Raw genomic sequence first — 14634 nt, 5'->3', positions numbered from 1 at the left:
ACTGCCACTAATTCTATGTCTTCGAGACAGTATATTCCTTTCCTTCTCTGACCCTTAGTTTTACCATCTGTAACCCGGAAACAGTGGCAAAATCATGTGTGGAATTGCTGGCAAGTTCATTTCAAGTTATCCCAGGATTTAACTAGGAGAAAGAAAACGTTGGGAATGTAGGCTGAAAACAGAGTCGACATTATCACCTCGTTAATTCCCAAACATCTTTCCCTCGCCCTTGACCACTCCTCTACCTTCTACCCTAGCCCTCCTCCTTTTCTTGAAGATTTCCCTCTAGAGGGCACGCAAGCTCTACCGTTCTGGTGCCCCACTTCCGTTCGCCTTCATTATTTCTTGTGCGCATGTGCACACTTCGCTTCCGTGCTTCCCTACCCTCATTTAGGTGGCTCAGCCGAAGACCGCACCCGCTACGCCTGCGCAATATCAGCCCCGCCCCTCCACCGCTGTCCCCGGAAACGCTTCCTTCCTACGCAGCCGCTACAGTCGCAGCAGCAGCTGGAGCTTTGCCTCTCTAGGCCGGTAGGGCCTCTCCTCCATGGTCCTGCCTGTTAGCACCGTTTCGGGGGCCAGTCGGTGAGGCTGGAAGCTTCGATCCTCGAGTCCGTCACCCGGTGAGTGAACCCCACAGGAGCTCGAGTACGAGCGGGGCCCGAGCAGCTGCTGGAACGGGCAGGATTTCCCCTCACTCCGGGAATGGGTCTGTCCGCCCCGGCCTCCCCCCCACTCCCGGAATGGGCTCGCCCCCTCGGTCCCAGTCCCTCCTCCCGGACGGGGCGACGTTGCCATGGTGACGGCCGGCGGGCTGAGGCCCGGCGTGTGTCCTCTCAGGTGCCGGGGCGGCCCGGGGCCCATGGCGCGGCGGTGGCGCTGACCCAGGCCCGGGCGGCGGCCGGGCCCCGCGGGCCGGCATGGCGGGCCAGTTCCGCAGCTACGTGTGGGACCCGTTGCTGATCCTGTCGCAGATCGTCCTCATGCAGACCGTGTATTACGGCTCGCTGGGCCTGTGGCTGGCGCTGGTGGACGGGCTGGTGCGCAGCAGCCCCTCGCTGGACCAGATGTTCGACGCCGAGGTATGGTCCCCGGGCCGGCGCGGGCGGCGTCTCGGCCTCACGGGGGGGTCTGACACTACTGGGCTCTAGACCTGGCTGGGCCACCTTCTCGCTTTGTGGCCCTGGGAAAGGGATATCACCTTTCTGAGCCTCGGCTGCCCTATCCATAAAATGGAATGACAGGGAGGCAGATTAGCACAAAGGAAGGGGCCTGCGTTCCAGGCAACCTGATACATCTCCTTTCTGACACTGAAAAAGTGACTTCACTTCTCTGAGCCCCAGATTCTCGGGTGCCAAATTGGGGACGGTGGGATGGATAAAAGAGCATTCACGGAGTATAATGGGAACTTCCTGGACTTTGGAGTCAGGCCTCTAAGTTCCATGTACTAGTTGTGTGACCTGGGGCGAGTGTTGTCATCTCTCTGAACCTCAGTTTTCCTGTCTGCAAAATCATGAGACCGCTGGCATAGAGGTCGTGGACTGCAGTACAAAGAGCCTGGCTTTGGATTCAGAAATGCTTAGTGTCCAATGTAGTCTGAAACATACCAGCTGTGGGATTTTGGGCAAGTTGCTTTATCTTTCTGAGCCTGTTTCCTCTTCTGGAATAGAGTAATCCTCAGCAAAATGTTATGAGGGCCAGAGGGGCCTAGGAGTAAGAAAGTGCCTTATAAAGTGTAATGGGAGGGTGGAGAGGTGTTTTGCTTCAGAGAGGCAGCTGTGGTATATGGTAATAAGCACAGTTCTTGGAGCCAGGAGATCTGGGATGGAATCTTTCCTCCTACTGCTTATTCTTTATGTAGCCCTTGGGCAAGTTATTATCCAAAAAGAGGTAATAATAAGCAAGTTATTATGCAAACAGAGGTAACAACAACAACAATAACAACTTTATGAGGTTGTTGTGAGGATAATATGAGATAATGAATGTCAAGGCCTTTGAAAGCTGAAAGTGTGCAGATGTTTGGTATTGGATAGTACCGTATGGACAGTGGTGGAGGTCGCTCACCCACCAGGTGCCTAGTAGTACCTTCTTAGGAGCCTTGCTGAACCCCGTTCTAACTCTTTTGCTGTTTATTTACCCTGTCACTTTGGGCAAGTGACTTAACTTCTTTGAATTTTTATTCCTCCTTTGTAAAATGAGGATAATGATCCCCTCCCGGCTGCTGTGAGGGGTCAGATGAGATACAGTGGTGGATGTCTGTAAAAGCAGCTTGGTGGAAATAGGCTGCCATACAGATGAAGAGGCCTATTGGCTTCTGTGGTCCTGGAATGATGTTTGTTCCTGAGGGGGGCTGCTGGGGTCCTGGAGCCTGGGGCTCTGCCAGGTCACTTCTCCAGCATATTTCCATTTGTGATTCCCCCTCAGATCCTGGGCTTTTCCACCCCTCCAGGCCGGCTCTCCACGATGTCCTTCGTCCTCAACGCCCTCACCTGGTGAGTATCACCAGTTTTGCTATCCAGCTTTTGGGGTCTTTGCACTGGAACTAACTTACTAAATTCGGACATGAAACAGGCTGGCGCTTGTTCCTGGGCAGTGGTGGATTAAAATGGGTGGCAGAGGCCAGTTCTGGGACTGGCTCCACTATAGGGTTTCTTTGATCGCTGTTTTGACTTAGCTGGAAAGCTCTTATGTCACTCTGTGCATGCTGCCTTGGGACAGCTTTCATCTCAGATCACTTCCCTGATGTGGAATCAGATGAGGAAAGGATTGGACTGGGAGTCAGTCTATTCTTGGCCCATGTGCCATTGGCCAAGTTCCTTCCCTTCTCTCTAGGCCTTGGGTCCTCATCTGTACCCTGAGGGCTTTGACTGAGAGGTGGTTTAGGGAAGTGATTAAGAGCTTAGGCTCTGGAAGCCGACTCACTTGGCTTTGACTCTCAGCTTTACCACTAGTCTAGTGACTGTGGACAGGTTAATCTGTCTAAGCCCCAGTTTCCTCATCAGTAAAATCAGGCTAATAATATTACCCACCTCATAGTGGTAAGGGTTACATGAGTTAATTCACAGGACGTACTTAGAACGATGCCTTTCACATTACTGTTCTTGACCTTACACTGGAGGTTGAAAACTGGTGGGGTGACTTTGACCTGAATTTGGCTCCCAGATATGTTCTTTTTGGCTTACACACTTGTCAACCCATGCAGGGTGTTTAAGACTTTTTTCACTTAGTTGAAAATCAGGATATTTTACGTTAAAAATACAGATTTCTGGCTTCTCTTAAAAAATGGGATGATCGATTGATTCCAGGCCAACATTCTAGCATGGTGACTTGCCTAGCTGCAGGCCCCACTTTAGATGAAACATGTATGCTTCATGCTGCCACAATCCCCACCAATCTCTAGGATCCCTTTGAGTGACAGCTGCATTGATCATCAAGCTCGTACTTTTTCCTTCTCCCCAGCCTGATCCACTCTCAGCATCACCTGCCAGGTTCCTCTGGGCATCTGATAATGTAACCCCTGCCTCCCACTTCTCTCGCTTGCTTCTGACCACTATGCTGTCATCCTGATTGTCCCTGCTCCCCCAAATAACCTAATCTAAGGCCAGGACAACCCAGTGACAACTCACTGCTGTCCTCTCCCCACAGTGCCCTGGGCTTGCTGTACTTCATCCGGCGAGGGAAGCAGTGTCTGGATTTCACTGTCACTGTCCATTTCTTTCACCTCCTGGGCTGCTGGTTCTACAGCTCCCGTTTCCCCTCGGCGCTGACCTGGTGGCTGGTCCAGGCCGTGTGCATTGCACTCATGGCTGTCATCGGGGAGTACCTGTGCATGCGGTCGGAGCTCAAGGAGATCCCCCTCAACTCAGCCCCGAAGTCCAGTGTCTAGAGTCGGGTCCTTTGGACACCCAGCTGGGCACTTGACACCTTGGGCTGCTCCAACTGTCCAGATGAGGTCCAGCCCAGGCCTGAGAGGAACCCGGGAAATGTGAAGTCTCTGTTGGTGTGGGAGAGAGAGTGAGGCCCCGTCAAGAAGGCAGGTAGCAGGCAGGATCACAGCTGCAAGAGCGGCCTCTGTCCACTGAAGCCTTGGTATCTGGGAGGTCGGCAAGGGGGACCTCTTTCAGGGTAATAACAGAATCAGAACCATGTCACTCTTGAGCCACCATACCTGTCACCAGCCTGTTATTTTAAAAAGGAAAAAATAATAATAATCAAGGATATCTGATCACAGTGAACCACTCTTCTAGCCATCTGTCTTACCTCCCTGGGACAGCTGTTAGCTTTGCCATGCTGCTGAACTGCAGCTATTCTGTTTGGAGCAACACTTGGTTTCTGGATCCAGAGCCACAGAAAGAGATGTAGGCGCAAAGTAGCAGGCTGCTGTCAGGGAGAGGACGGCAGGTGGAGGCATCAAGCAGAAAGAAAACGCACAACCTGTGTCCTGCAACACACATGTGTGTGTACACCAATGAACCCGTGACTGACTTTCTTCCGGTTCTCTCTACTGGGTCTCCACCCTGCTGCCAGCTTTCAACATAGCAGGCCGTAGGACCCAGAGAAGGATCTTAGCGTCACTCCCCATCTAACCCTCGAACTAGAGTCACTGCCTGTTCTCTAGGAATGACCGGGCATCCCAGCTCCCACTGGACCTCCGTTCTGGCAATAGTTCCCTTTTCCTGCCTTGTTTGGAATTACACAGTGGGAAGGGTACAGTGGGCGCCCAGACACAGGAAGCCCAGCCTTCCAGCTTGAGGTGCACTTGATAGTGCCGAGGGAGATAGGAATCTGCTACTAAGATTTTTCTTTGGGGTGGAGTGTCCTCCGTGAGGGGCTTACAGCTGCCCTTCCTGTGTACATAAATACAGTATTTTCCACGGTTCTGCCTGTGCTTATTTTGTAATGCTGTGCTCGGGACTGGGAGAGATCAGCATAGCCCAACATTCTTTATAGCCAGGAGCTATAAAGAATGATTAGGCCACCTTCTTTTTTTCCTGAACCTGAGTATTCCTCCAACTGGTTAAAACACTTAAGTGCCGGGGACACCTGTGTCCCACCCCCGCCTGCGGCCTTCTCCGCCACGCCTTGGGTGAACTGCCATGACTCTCAGGGTACCTTTCCCATTTGCCAGGGACTTCTGAACGTGCCCAGTGGAATGCACTGGTCTAGACCCATTTCTGCCTGGAAACCATTGCTGCTCCCCTTTGGGTCCTCCAGAGCCTGCCTGAGAAAGCTGGCAGTGTTCAGCTTTCAGTGTTAGGGCTACACACTTGGGAACTTCTGCCATCTCCCCAGGAAGCCTTTCTAGCCTCCTGGCTCCCAGCCCTGCAGAATAGGAAGTTGAGGCCGACAGGATGAAGGTTTAAGAGTGAACGTGCCTGGGCAGAGGCTGGGAAAATGCTCGGGTGAGGCACCTCAGTAACTCAGGGCACTCTAGCCAAGCTTGGAGGAAGGTTGTTAATGGGATTCTAATCCTGGCTGTGGGGTCCAGGAGGTATGACCAGCTGAAACCACCATCCTGGGTGGATGGATTTCCCCCCAGACACCCCAGACTCTAAAGGCAGGTGACTAACTTTATTTTGAGGAAAGCCTCAGAGCGCTCACATCATGTGGCCGCAGCCTCCTGTGGCCAGCTCTGGCGGTGGTAGCTCCAGCTGTGTTGGCACACCTCTTTGGGAGTTTCCCACAAAGGCTGGTGCCGTCCTTCTGCACATCTTCGATGACGGATCTCTGCCCCTTGAGTGTCAGTTGGATTTATGAAAACTGCCAAAGGTCAGGGGAGCCAAGGTGGGGTTTTTTTGTTTTTTAATAATATCATGACTAAGCTGAATGACAGTTGGGGGTCAAAAATATGTGAGTTTCCTGAGATTTTTATGAATTCTAAAGTGACAAAGCAGTGTCTGGAGGCAAGTTCCAGAGAGGACTGGGCAACGGAAGTAATAAATAACATCCACTGAGTGCTTCATAAAGAGATGCCCAGCAGTAGACTAAGTGCTCTACATCTCCTTGCTCACTTAATCTTCACAACAACCCTCTGAAGTGGGAAATAGCATCATCTGTATCTTACAGATGAGGAAACTGTAAGGAACTTGCCCAAGGTTACACGTTAGGAGCTGGCAGGCAGAGCCAGGATTTGGGTTCCGGTAGTGACATTAATAAACTAATTCTGAAGACATTAATAGTTAAAGATGTTTAAGTTCTTATTGGTTAAACAATCTGCACCTTATAATCATACTTTCTCATCCTACTGTATTGTTTTAAATACTAAGGATGTAAAAAGCTTTATAAATATTACTTGCTTTCCAAGAAAAACTGATAGGCAGCACATTAAATATGGCCACAGATTTCCAAGTGAACATAGGAATGTTGGAAATATTTTTATTTCCAAAGGATAAAGGAAAGTACCTAGATCAGAAAATTACCTCCACCCTACCACTGAGTTGGTATAGCTCTTGACTTTCTAGGGGTCTGACGTCTAGACCCCCTCCGCCCCCCGCCCCATCCCGTCCACTACCTGAACTCGGGCCATTTGGAGAGACAAGTGGAGACTAGTGCATAGCCGGTGCTCAGAATGGTTTATAACCCGCAAGATGGACGGGAAAGGAGAAAGGGATATCTAGCTCAGAGGGTGCCTCTAACCCCTAGTTCTAGGCAGGCCTGTCCAGATCAGAGCCAAATGGGGGCCAGAATGGCAGCCAGCAGGCACCAGTGAGGCGGGAAGCTCCAGGTCCCCGTGAGTCTTATGTGAGGCACGGCTCAAACAGGTTAGGTTCCCCTGGAAGCAGAGCCTTAGACTCTCTTCAGCAACTCCCAGATCAGGGTAGCTTCCTTTTCGCAGTCCCTGGGGGCAGTCAGCCTGTAGCCCAGGGACTGGGGGAGGAGAGGCCAGTTCCGGGCACAAGAGAGGTTCTTTGTGGACAGGGAATTAAAAGCTACTGCCTGCTTGAGGTTTTCTGTAGGAAAGCAGCAAAGGATGGTGGAACAACATTGAAACAAGGGGAGTAGAGGGAGCTGAGAGTTTTAATCCCTGACCTGCCTACCTGGCCAAGCCAGGGAGAATTCTTGGGGTCCAATGTTAGAAGGCTTTAGAGAGCTGCAATGGAGTGCAAGGTTAAGTCCTGGAGTCCCATTACCAGCTGTGAGACCTTGGATAAGCTACTTAACCTTCCCTGGGTTGAACTCCCCTGAGTTTTTGTGAGGATTCAGTGAGATGTCATAATGTAAAGCACTTAGTGCTGTGCCTGACGTATAAGAAAGTGATCCATGAATCTAAGCAGTTAGAATTATGGGACCACCGCCCCCTTCCCGTTTTACAGAGGAGATATCTTTCTTCAAAGCCTCAGCTGTTAGATGGGGGACAGGCTTGCCCATGACCTAGGTACACCCACCAAGTATTGAGCTCCTATGTGCCATGCACTGTAAAGTGATTTATGTTTCTAACTTAATCCAATGAGATAGGCACCACCGTTTTCCCCATTTTGCAGACAATGAAACTGAGGCTTAGGAGTAAACAGCTTTCCCCAGCATCAAACAGCTCATAAGAAGCTAGGCCTGTCTGCCTCAGCCACCTCATCCCCATTCATATTCCAATCATGTTTAAGTGGTACATGGCCCAGATTGGGAGAGGGACAGCCTCCGGGATGCAGATGCTATTTTGTGAATGTGAACATAAGATTGGCTTTTTAAACAAGCAGCTAGTTCCCTAAAGGTGGGCAGTTAGGCAGCTGCTCATAAGTGAGAAACAGGGCAAGTACTGGCTTTATTACAGCAAGGAGCCCTGGAAAAAAGGCCGAACGTTCAACGTCCCACAAACTGGTTTCAACTACGTCAAGCCTGATTTGCCCAAAGCCCTCTGGAATGGCTATTAGTATCCCTCTTTTAATAAACAGGTGGAATAGGCTCCGAGAGGTCATGTGACTTGTTAAAATTCAAACATTAAAGATTTTCCCCCAGTTAACTGTTAGGGAGCCGTTTCTCCTGCGGTCTCTTATCCCTGAGATGACGGGTTGCAGCATCCTGCCCAAATCAGGATCTGACTGAGACCTGAAGAGGGGCCTCAGGTTGAAGTGGTTAAACACTGGGAGAATGGTAGTGGGGAGACCCTAGTTCTGGGATTATGGGAGGCAGGTTGCCTGAGCCCAAATGCCGGCAGGTTGAAGGGATAAGGCTGGAAGGAGTGCACTGCTGGGAGTCATTCACACGCATGAGGCCTGCATCCTTGCTTCCCCAGCGGCACCCCGGCCACGCTGGGTCCCAGCCTAGGCACACAGGCTTCTGTCTGCTCACTTGATGGCATTGCCCGTGGGCAGCTGGGGCCCAGCTCTGGCTCCCAATTGGGCAAAGCAGGAGTTGCCAATCTCGCCTAGGCTCAGGCCATTCGGGCCCCCATTTGGGGCTCCCCGGGGAAGGTTCCCATGAAGACTAGTGCATGCCGCCCCCCCCCCCCCCCCCCCCCCGCCACACACACACAGGGTTTGGTTTTTTGTTTGGGAGCGCGCTGCCCTAATCGCCCGCTGATAGAGCACGCTGGACAGAAGTTTACTTGAAGGTTGATGGGACGGAAGGTGCTTGGGAGGAAAGATCGAATAGAAGGTTGATGTGATTGATGATGCCCAGCAAGGGAACCGAAATGGAGACTACCCAGGAAATGGGCTGGATTGCAAGCTTAGCGGGAAGACAGCTTGAAGTGAAGGTTACGGGAGTGGGGTTTGCGCGGAGGGGCTGGGCAGGATGCTCCGGACGGGAGCGCCGCGCCTGGGTGGCCGCAGGTAGGGAGCGCGCTGCGGGGGCGTTAGGTCGCCATTCCGAGGCTGAGCAGTGCGGTGCAGAGCGGTCCAGCGCCAGGCCCCGCTCAGGCTGTTCTCGCGGCCCGGTTTCCGCTGGCGGCCGCCTGGCGGATGCTCAGTCACGGTGCTGAGCCCCAGTGGAGAGGAGGGGTGCGAGCCGGCCGCCTTCGCGGGAGCCTTTCTCATCCTTCTCTCTCCCTCCCAATCTGAGGATCTCCATCATTGCCCTGGCTCCCTGGGAGTGAGGGTGGAGGGCTCTGCGCCCCCCGATGGCTCTGCTGCTCTCCCGAGGGCGCCCGCTGCACACAGCCTGTCTCCAGGGGAATACGGAGGATCAGGATCATAGTGTTCGTCCAGAGAAAGCCTGGGCCCCCTCTGTTTTCCTCTCCCCACCTGCATACTCAGGGCCCTGTGGCTCCTACCGACAGAGGGTGACCCCGACCGGACTTAGGGTTGGAGGATGGACGTGCTTTGTCACACGGGAGCAGTAGGACGAAGTACCGATTCCCTGCCTGACTCGGTGCTTTCCGTGACCCAGGCGGGGCACATTTCACATTTCCGGCTGGCATTTATTGACACCGGAGCCGTGATAATCAGCGCGCAATGCACGTGCGTGACGGGCTGGATGCTGCGTTGCACCTTTTCCCCTTCTTCGGGAAATGGAACGGGGAGCAGCCAGGAGACCTAGATTAGAGTTCTTGCTGTGCCACTTCCCAGCGGCGTGAGCCTGCGCAAGCCCTTCCCTTCTCAGCGCCGCGGTGGTTTCCTCCTCTCCTTGGCCTGCAGGGCCATTGTGAGGCACCTGGCACCCAGGAAGCGCACAACCAACGCTCCCCTTCTATGACTTCATGGAGCGCCACCGCTCAGGAGGCCAGCTTGCAGAGGCGGGGGAGGGGAGCAGCCCGCTTGCTTCTTTGTTACGGCTTCTACACTGACCGTAGGGACCTGGGGATGGGGTGGAATTAACCTGAAGTCGTGATTCACACTCTCCCCCCACTCCCCCACCTTACCTCCGCGGAGGGCCTCTTTCCTCCATCCTTTCCAGCCCCAGATAGAGGCAGAGCCAGCGGCAGTATTCTTCAGCGCCATATGGGAGATTTTATTTGTAGACTCGCGAATTTTCCCGCCCATCCCTCCCGTTCAGATGGTTGCGCAATCTCTGCCCTCTCCGCACACCTCTGGCTCCCATCCAAGGTCGCACCTGCGAGCAGAGACCTCAGCGTCAGTTAGGAGCTAAGACCGCCCCCAGAGGGCGCTGGCGTCCAGAGAGAGGGCTCAGGGACCAGGGCGCTGCGGTGTCTGGCGGATTGGAGATGCCCGGTTTGCTGAAGGGGCAGCTTCCCATTCAGCTGGACCCGCAGGCCCATCACCCCCTTCCTTTCTTGGGACCTCAGTGGAGGGGCTGGAGTATTTCTTCTTCTTTTTCTTTTGCTAAGGAAATTTTGTTCAGAGTAGGTCTTATTTGAGGCATGAATAAATAAAACATGGAGAGTTTATCTAAGAGGGGATGAGATGCAGAAGAGCCTTACTTGACCACGCCCCCTCCCCTTAGCCCCACATTTGGAAATCCCTAAACTCACTTACTCAGACTTCTGTGAGATTCTGAGCCATAGCAGATGGCCCCTCCTGAGGCCTCCAAGCAGTGGATGACCCACCTCAGAACCCCACTCCCAGTGCCCTCCTTCCCCAGAGCCCCTACTTGGGTCCTGAGAGGGCCCAGCCTGGCCACTGCCCTGCTGTGTGGACTTGGTCAATGGCTTCCGCCTCTCTGGGCTTCCCTCTCTGGGCATGAAGGCAGGGCCTCCCAGCACTGCCAGCCACAGCCCCCAAGACTCTGGATCCTAAGCCCTCTGACTCTGGGCCCAGCTCAGGGCCTGGCTTGGGGCTTGTGTCTCACCCTAGCCTGGCAGTGGCATTGTCACACCTTGTATGGACGGACCATTGGCAGCTCAAGTGATGCGGAGCAGAGGCGGGTGCAGCGGCGCTTGACCCAGCGCAGGGCGGATGATCTGCACATCACCCGGGGCCCTGGGAGGTGGACTCGTGTGGGCAGCCCCTCAAACCAGATACACTGGTCTGCTGTTTCCAGCTGCTTCATGTCCTTCATGGGAGTTCTGTACTGGCGGGTCTTCAGGAAGACGACTCGGGGGTCCCCAGTGGGTGATTGCCCCTCCTGGGCTCCAGGGTCAGTGGGCAGGCCATGACCCTTTGATGTCACGGGGACCTCAGGCTGCATCTGCTCCTCCCTCTGTGGCCCTGCTGTCTGTGCCGTGTGCCTCTCCCCCGGTGCCGCCTTGGGCCTTGACTCCTCAGACTCCCTTAGGGGCTCTGATTTCTTGGAGTCCAGTTTCTTGCTGGGACACCCAGCCTCCTGAAGATCTTTTTTATTTTGTTCTGCTTTATCCCAGACGTCGTCGTACCTGGCAGGGAGAGGAACGGCAGTCAGCAGAGCAAGACCAAGGCCCTGGTCCTCCAGCTAGCCCCGAGACGGCTGTTCTGCAGTCAGCTCAGGGAGCCTGTTAGGAAAGCTAGAGAGAGCCTCAAAAGAAGCTTCTCTACCACTCAGAGGTCTTGTTCCTGGGGGCAGGGGATGTGGTGATAAGTACCGCCAGAAGGGATGTGAGAGGTTGGAAAGGCCTAAGGCAATGGCTAGTAGTTAGGCCACCTAGAAATATATATTGCCTGCATCGGCCACTAGGTTAGGGTTCTGCCTCTTTGGATTTCAATAGATGGAGTGGACTGGTCCAGGGTTTTGTTTTCTGTTTTGTTTTTTTTTTTCAAATTGTGTTCCAAGAAATCTTAGAAAGTATCTCAAATGACCAGTCCCCCCACCCCTGGAGGGGCAGGGTGAGGGGCAGGATAGCTTCCCTCCAACAACGCAGTTGGGGCTTGGGGACAGAAATTTGAAGAGAGGCTCTGCTGCTTTAAAAAGGGTTGGAAATCTCTGGGACTAGATGATCCTGACCCTTCTGGCTCAGTGTTTCCTGAGCGCCTGCATCTAGGAGGCCAACTCAGAGGGAGGAGGCAGAGGGGTGGAGTTAACTAGAGGTGTTAGGAGACTTTCCCCAGGGGTGCCTGTCGTAGACTGAGTCCCCTGCAATGTGGCAGCCCCCGTCCTAGCTGAGTGTGTGTGGAGAGAGAGAGGCCTCAGGCTCAGGATAATGACAATACTGAGGTTAATAATGGCCACCGCTGATTGGGTGCCCACTGGGTGTCAGGCCCAGGACCCTCACAACAGTCCTGCAAAGCAGGAGGCAGGGAAGTGGCAGAGCGGCTTGGAGAGCACAGGCTTTGGAGACAAACTGGGGTTCAAATTTGCTTCTGCCCCTTACCATCTGTGTGATTTGGGGCAGGAAAGGTAACCTGTCAGAGCCTTAGTTTCCTCATGTGTAAAACTGGGATAATTCCGTCTACCTAATAGGATTTTTGTGAAGAATAAACTAAGTGGGAAAATGCTTTGCACTTAGCAGGTGCCTCATGTCAGCTTTCTTAGCATCCTGATGTGACTTGTGAGGAAACGGAGCCTCAGCAGGATGACTAGTTTGCAGGTGAATCTCTGCGCGGTGTTGACTTGGGAGAGGCAGAAGGGGTGGCCCCTCTTGCTCAGAGCACCAGGTGGTGGTTAGTCCCGTGGTTGGATGAGGATGGCCAGGGTGATGACAGCAGCTCTGATATCAGACGGGAACGGCTTCCAATCCTAGCTCCGCCACTTCCCAGTCCAGTTAACGGGATGAGTTACAACATCTCCTAAGCCTCAGCTCGTCATCGGTAAAATAGGGCTAATAAATAACTACCTTTCTCGCAGAGCCTAGTCAAAATGCAGGTTTCGAAATGCCGTAGCACAGTGCCTGTTCCTAGCAAAGGTGGCTATCGGGCCCGTGTTAGGGGCCATGGGCGGGCCATGCTCACCCGGAGGAGACCCCGAGCATCTTCGGAACTCTGAGCAGTGAATTCCAACACCTTCTGGCCAGGTTATGCAGCTGTTGGGTCCGAGGGTTCGAGCTCTTGAGCAGCTTCAAGAGCGACAAGTTTTTTAGCACCTGCCAGGGGCGAGGAGCCAGAAAAACGGAAGCTTCAGCTTTCCTGGGATAGCGTCCCACCCCGCCCCCCGGACTTTGGCTCAGCTCAGCTCAGGGCAGGGCCAGGTGACTCCTTCCGGGTCACTCGGCCTGGCAGCCAGGAGCAGCACTGCATGGGGGCTCAGGCTCTCCTAAGCAGACACCGGAATGGGGCACCTCTCACCGCTTTAAGTCGGTTCCGCACAATTACTTTGCTGACAGGCTGCTGTATCTTGTCCTGTGCTTCCTCATCTTGCATCTGACAGAGAGAGAGAGAGGGAGAGAGAGAGAGAGAGAGAGGGAGAGAGAGAGAGAGCGAGAGGGAATGCTAACACAGTAGGAATCCCCCGAACGCCTCCATAATGCCTCCCCATTGGGCTGGGCTTGGTGTGACCAACCCTAGACTGGGAGTTTTGTCACCTTGGTTTGGGGGTAGAAACAGGGAGCCCATTCTAACTCTCCTGGCCCCCCTTCACCCTTCACCTCTCCCTCTTCCCCCCAGGCTGGAAGGCCCCCATCCTGGGCATGGTTGGACTCTTTGTTGAGACCCCCACTGGGTCTAGTCCCAAATCCAACCTTGGAAACCACTCTATTCTTGGGCCTCTTCTTTGCTGGTGGACTCGTGCTGGAGCTGTGAGGCCTCAGAGACAGCTGGAGCGAGACTGGTACCAGGCACTGCCTGCCCCCTGCCCCTCTCAGCTCAGCCAGCGCTCAGGCTGGGCACCAGGATGATTGTGCTGGGGCTCCCAGGGAGGGGGCTGTGACATCACTGAAATGTGTGACAGTGGCAGGGCTGAGTCTCCAAGGAGTATGTGGGTGGCAGGGGTGGAGGGTGAGGAGGAAACTCCTGTGTGTGGAGAAGCCTAGTAGGTGCCAGGCAGAGGCGTATATTGTCACCACCTCCCTGTGAGGTAGGAAGATCCCCCCGTCTTTTTTTTTTTTTTTTTTAATAAAGAAGCCAGGGTTCAAAGAAATTAAATAATTTATCCACACAGCTGGATAATGTTGGAGCTGGAAACATAAGGTCTGACCATCAACCCATGAAACGTGGGTTCCCAACTATGCTCATCTGTTCATTCATGTCACATATGTTGACTGTGTATCTGCTATGTGTTAGGTGTGTTCTAAAGCGCTGGAATAAAAAAAAACCAATTCCTACCATCAAGGAACTTACATTCTAGTGGAGAGTGTGTGTGCTTGTAAAGGTTTAACAAGGGGCTCTCTGAAACAAAGTGTGTATATGTGTGTGTGAATGTGTGTTTATCATAAATTTTACTGAAAGAAATCTAATAAAATTCTACAATACTCTTTATTGTGAATTCGGTATAGCCAGTTTATTCTTACAGTATACTTTTCTTGAATTTTGCCTAACTCTTGCATCCATAGTCAACCTATGGTTGTAACTGATGAACAAGTGTAGTTCCAACATGAATGTTGATGTAAGAAAGTGAAAAAGTGAAAGAACAAAGATGTTGGAATTCAACTCATTTCTCAATGACCTGATCGACTTATTTGCTGTACTAGATCACAGTTTTCAAAAGCGGGAGTATATTTGCTCAGCTTTTTTTGCGTGTGTGTGACTATTTACAATGTACAGGCATACCTCAGAGATATGGCAGGTTCGGTTCCAGACCACTGCAATACAGTGAGTTACCTGAATCTTTTGGTTTCCCAGTGCATATGAAAGTTATGTTTACACTATACTGTAGTCTATTAAGTGTGCAATAATAGCATTATGTCTAAAAAAATGTACATACCTTAATTTAAAAATACTTAATTGCTAAAAAACAATA

The 14634-nt window shown here is 52.7% G+C and overlaps 2 protein-coding genes across 4 annotated transcripts in view; one reads left to right on the top strand and one right to left on the bottom strand.

The window, feature by feature from the left end:
* The first annotated feature begins 458 nt into the window (after positions 1-458).
* SYS1 (SYS1 golgi trafficking protein) overlaps positions 459-14634 on the top strand; it is a 33489-nt gene continuing 19313 nt past the window's right edge. The window contains exons 1-4 of one of the 3 annotated variants that reach the window (XM_059897157.1): positions 467-623; positions 841-1082; positions 2425-2492; positions 3646-4879. In XM_059897157.1, coding sequence (XP_059753140.1) covers positions 921-1082; positions 2425-2492; positions 3646-3886 — 471 coding nt within the window. In that variant the 5' untranslated portion in view covers positions 467-623; positions 841-920 and the 3' untranslated portion in view covers positions 3887-4879. Of the gene's footprint in view, positions 624-819; positions 1083-2424; positions 2493-3645; positions 4880-14634 lie in introns of those variants that run through there. The other 2 variants (XM_059897158.1, XM_059897159.1) reach the window with 2 other exon arrangements.
* Positions 9883-13100, bottom strand: TP53TG5 (TP53 target 5). Its single transcript, XM_059898158.1, has 4 exons — positions 13026-13100; positions 12693-12823; positions 10708-11203; positions 9883-9984 (listed from the first exon to the last, which is right to left on the bottom strand). The coding sequence occupies exons 1-4, from the start codon at positions 13098-13100 to the stop codon at positions 9883-9885; spliced, it is 804 nt and encodes a 267-aa protein (XP_059754141.1).

This window comes from Balaenoptera ricei, chromosome 15 (assembly GCF_028023285.1).
Source record: "Balaenoptera ricei isolate mBalRic1 chromosome 15, mBalRic1.hap2, whole genome shotgun sequence".
Classification (NCBI taxonomy): domain Eukaryota; kingdom Metazoa; phylum Chordata; class Mammalia; order Artiodactyla; family Balaenopteridae; genus Balaenoptera; species Balaenoptera ricei.
Note: the sequence above shows the minus strand (reverse complement) of the source record. Positions and strands in the feature narration are given on the sequence as shown.

Coding starts and splice junctions, on each gene's coding strand:
- TP53TG5 (XM_059898158.1), bottom strand. CDS start 13,100: ATGCAAGATGAGGAAGCACAGGACAAGATACAGCAGCCTGTCAGCAAA. Junction 12,824..13,025: donor TGCGGAACCGACTTAAAGCG/GTGAGAGGTGCC, acceptor CGCCCCTGGCAG/GTGCTAAAAAACTTGTCGCT. Junction 11,204..12,692: donor ATGCTCGGGGTCTCCTCCGG/GTGAGCATGGCC, acceptor TCTCCCTGCCAG/GTACGACGACGTCTGGGATA.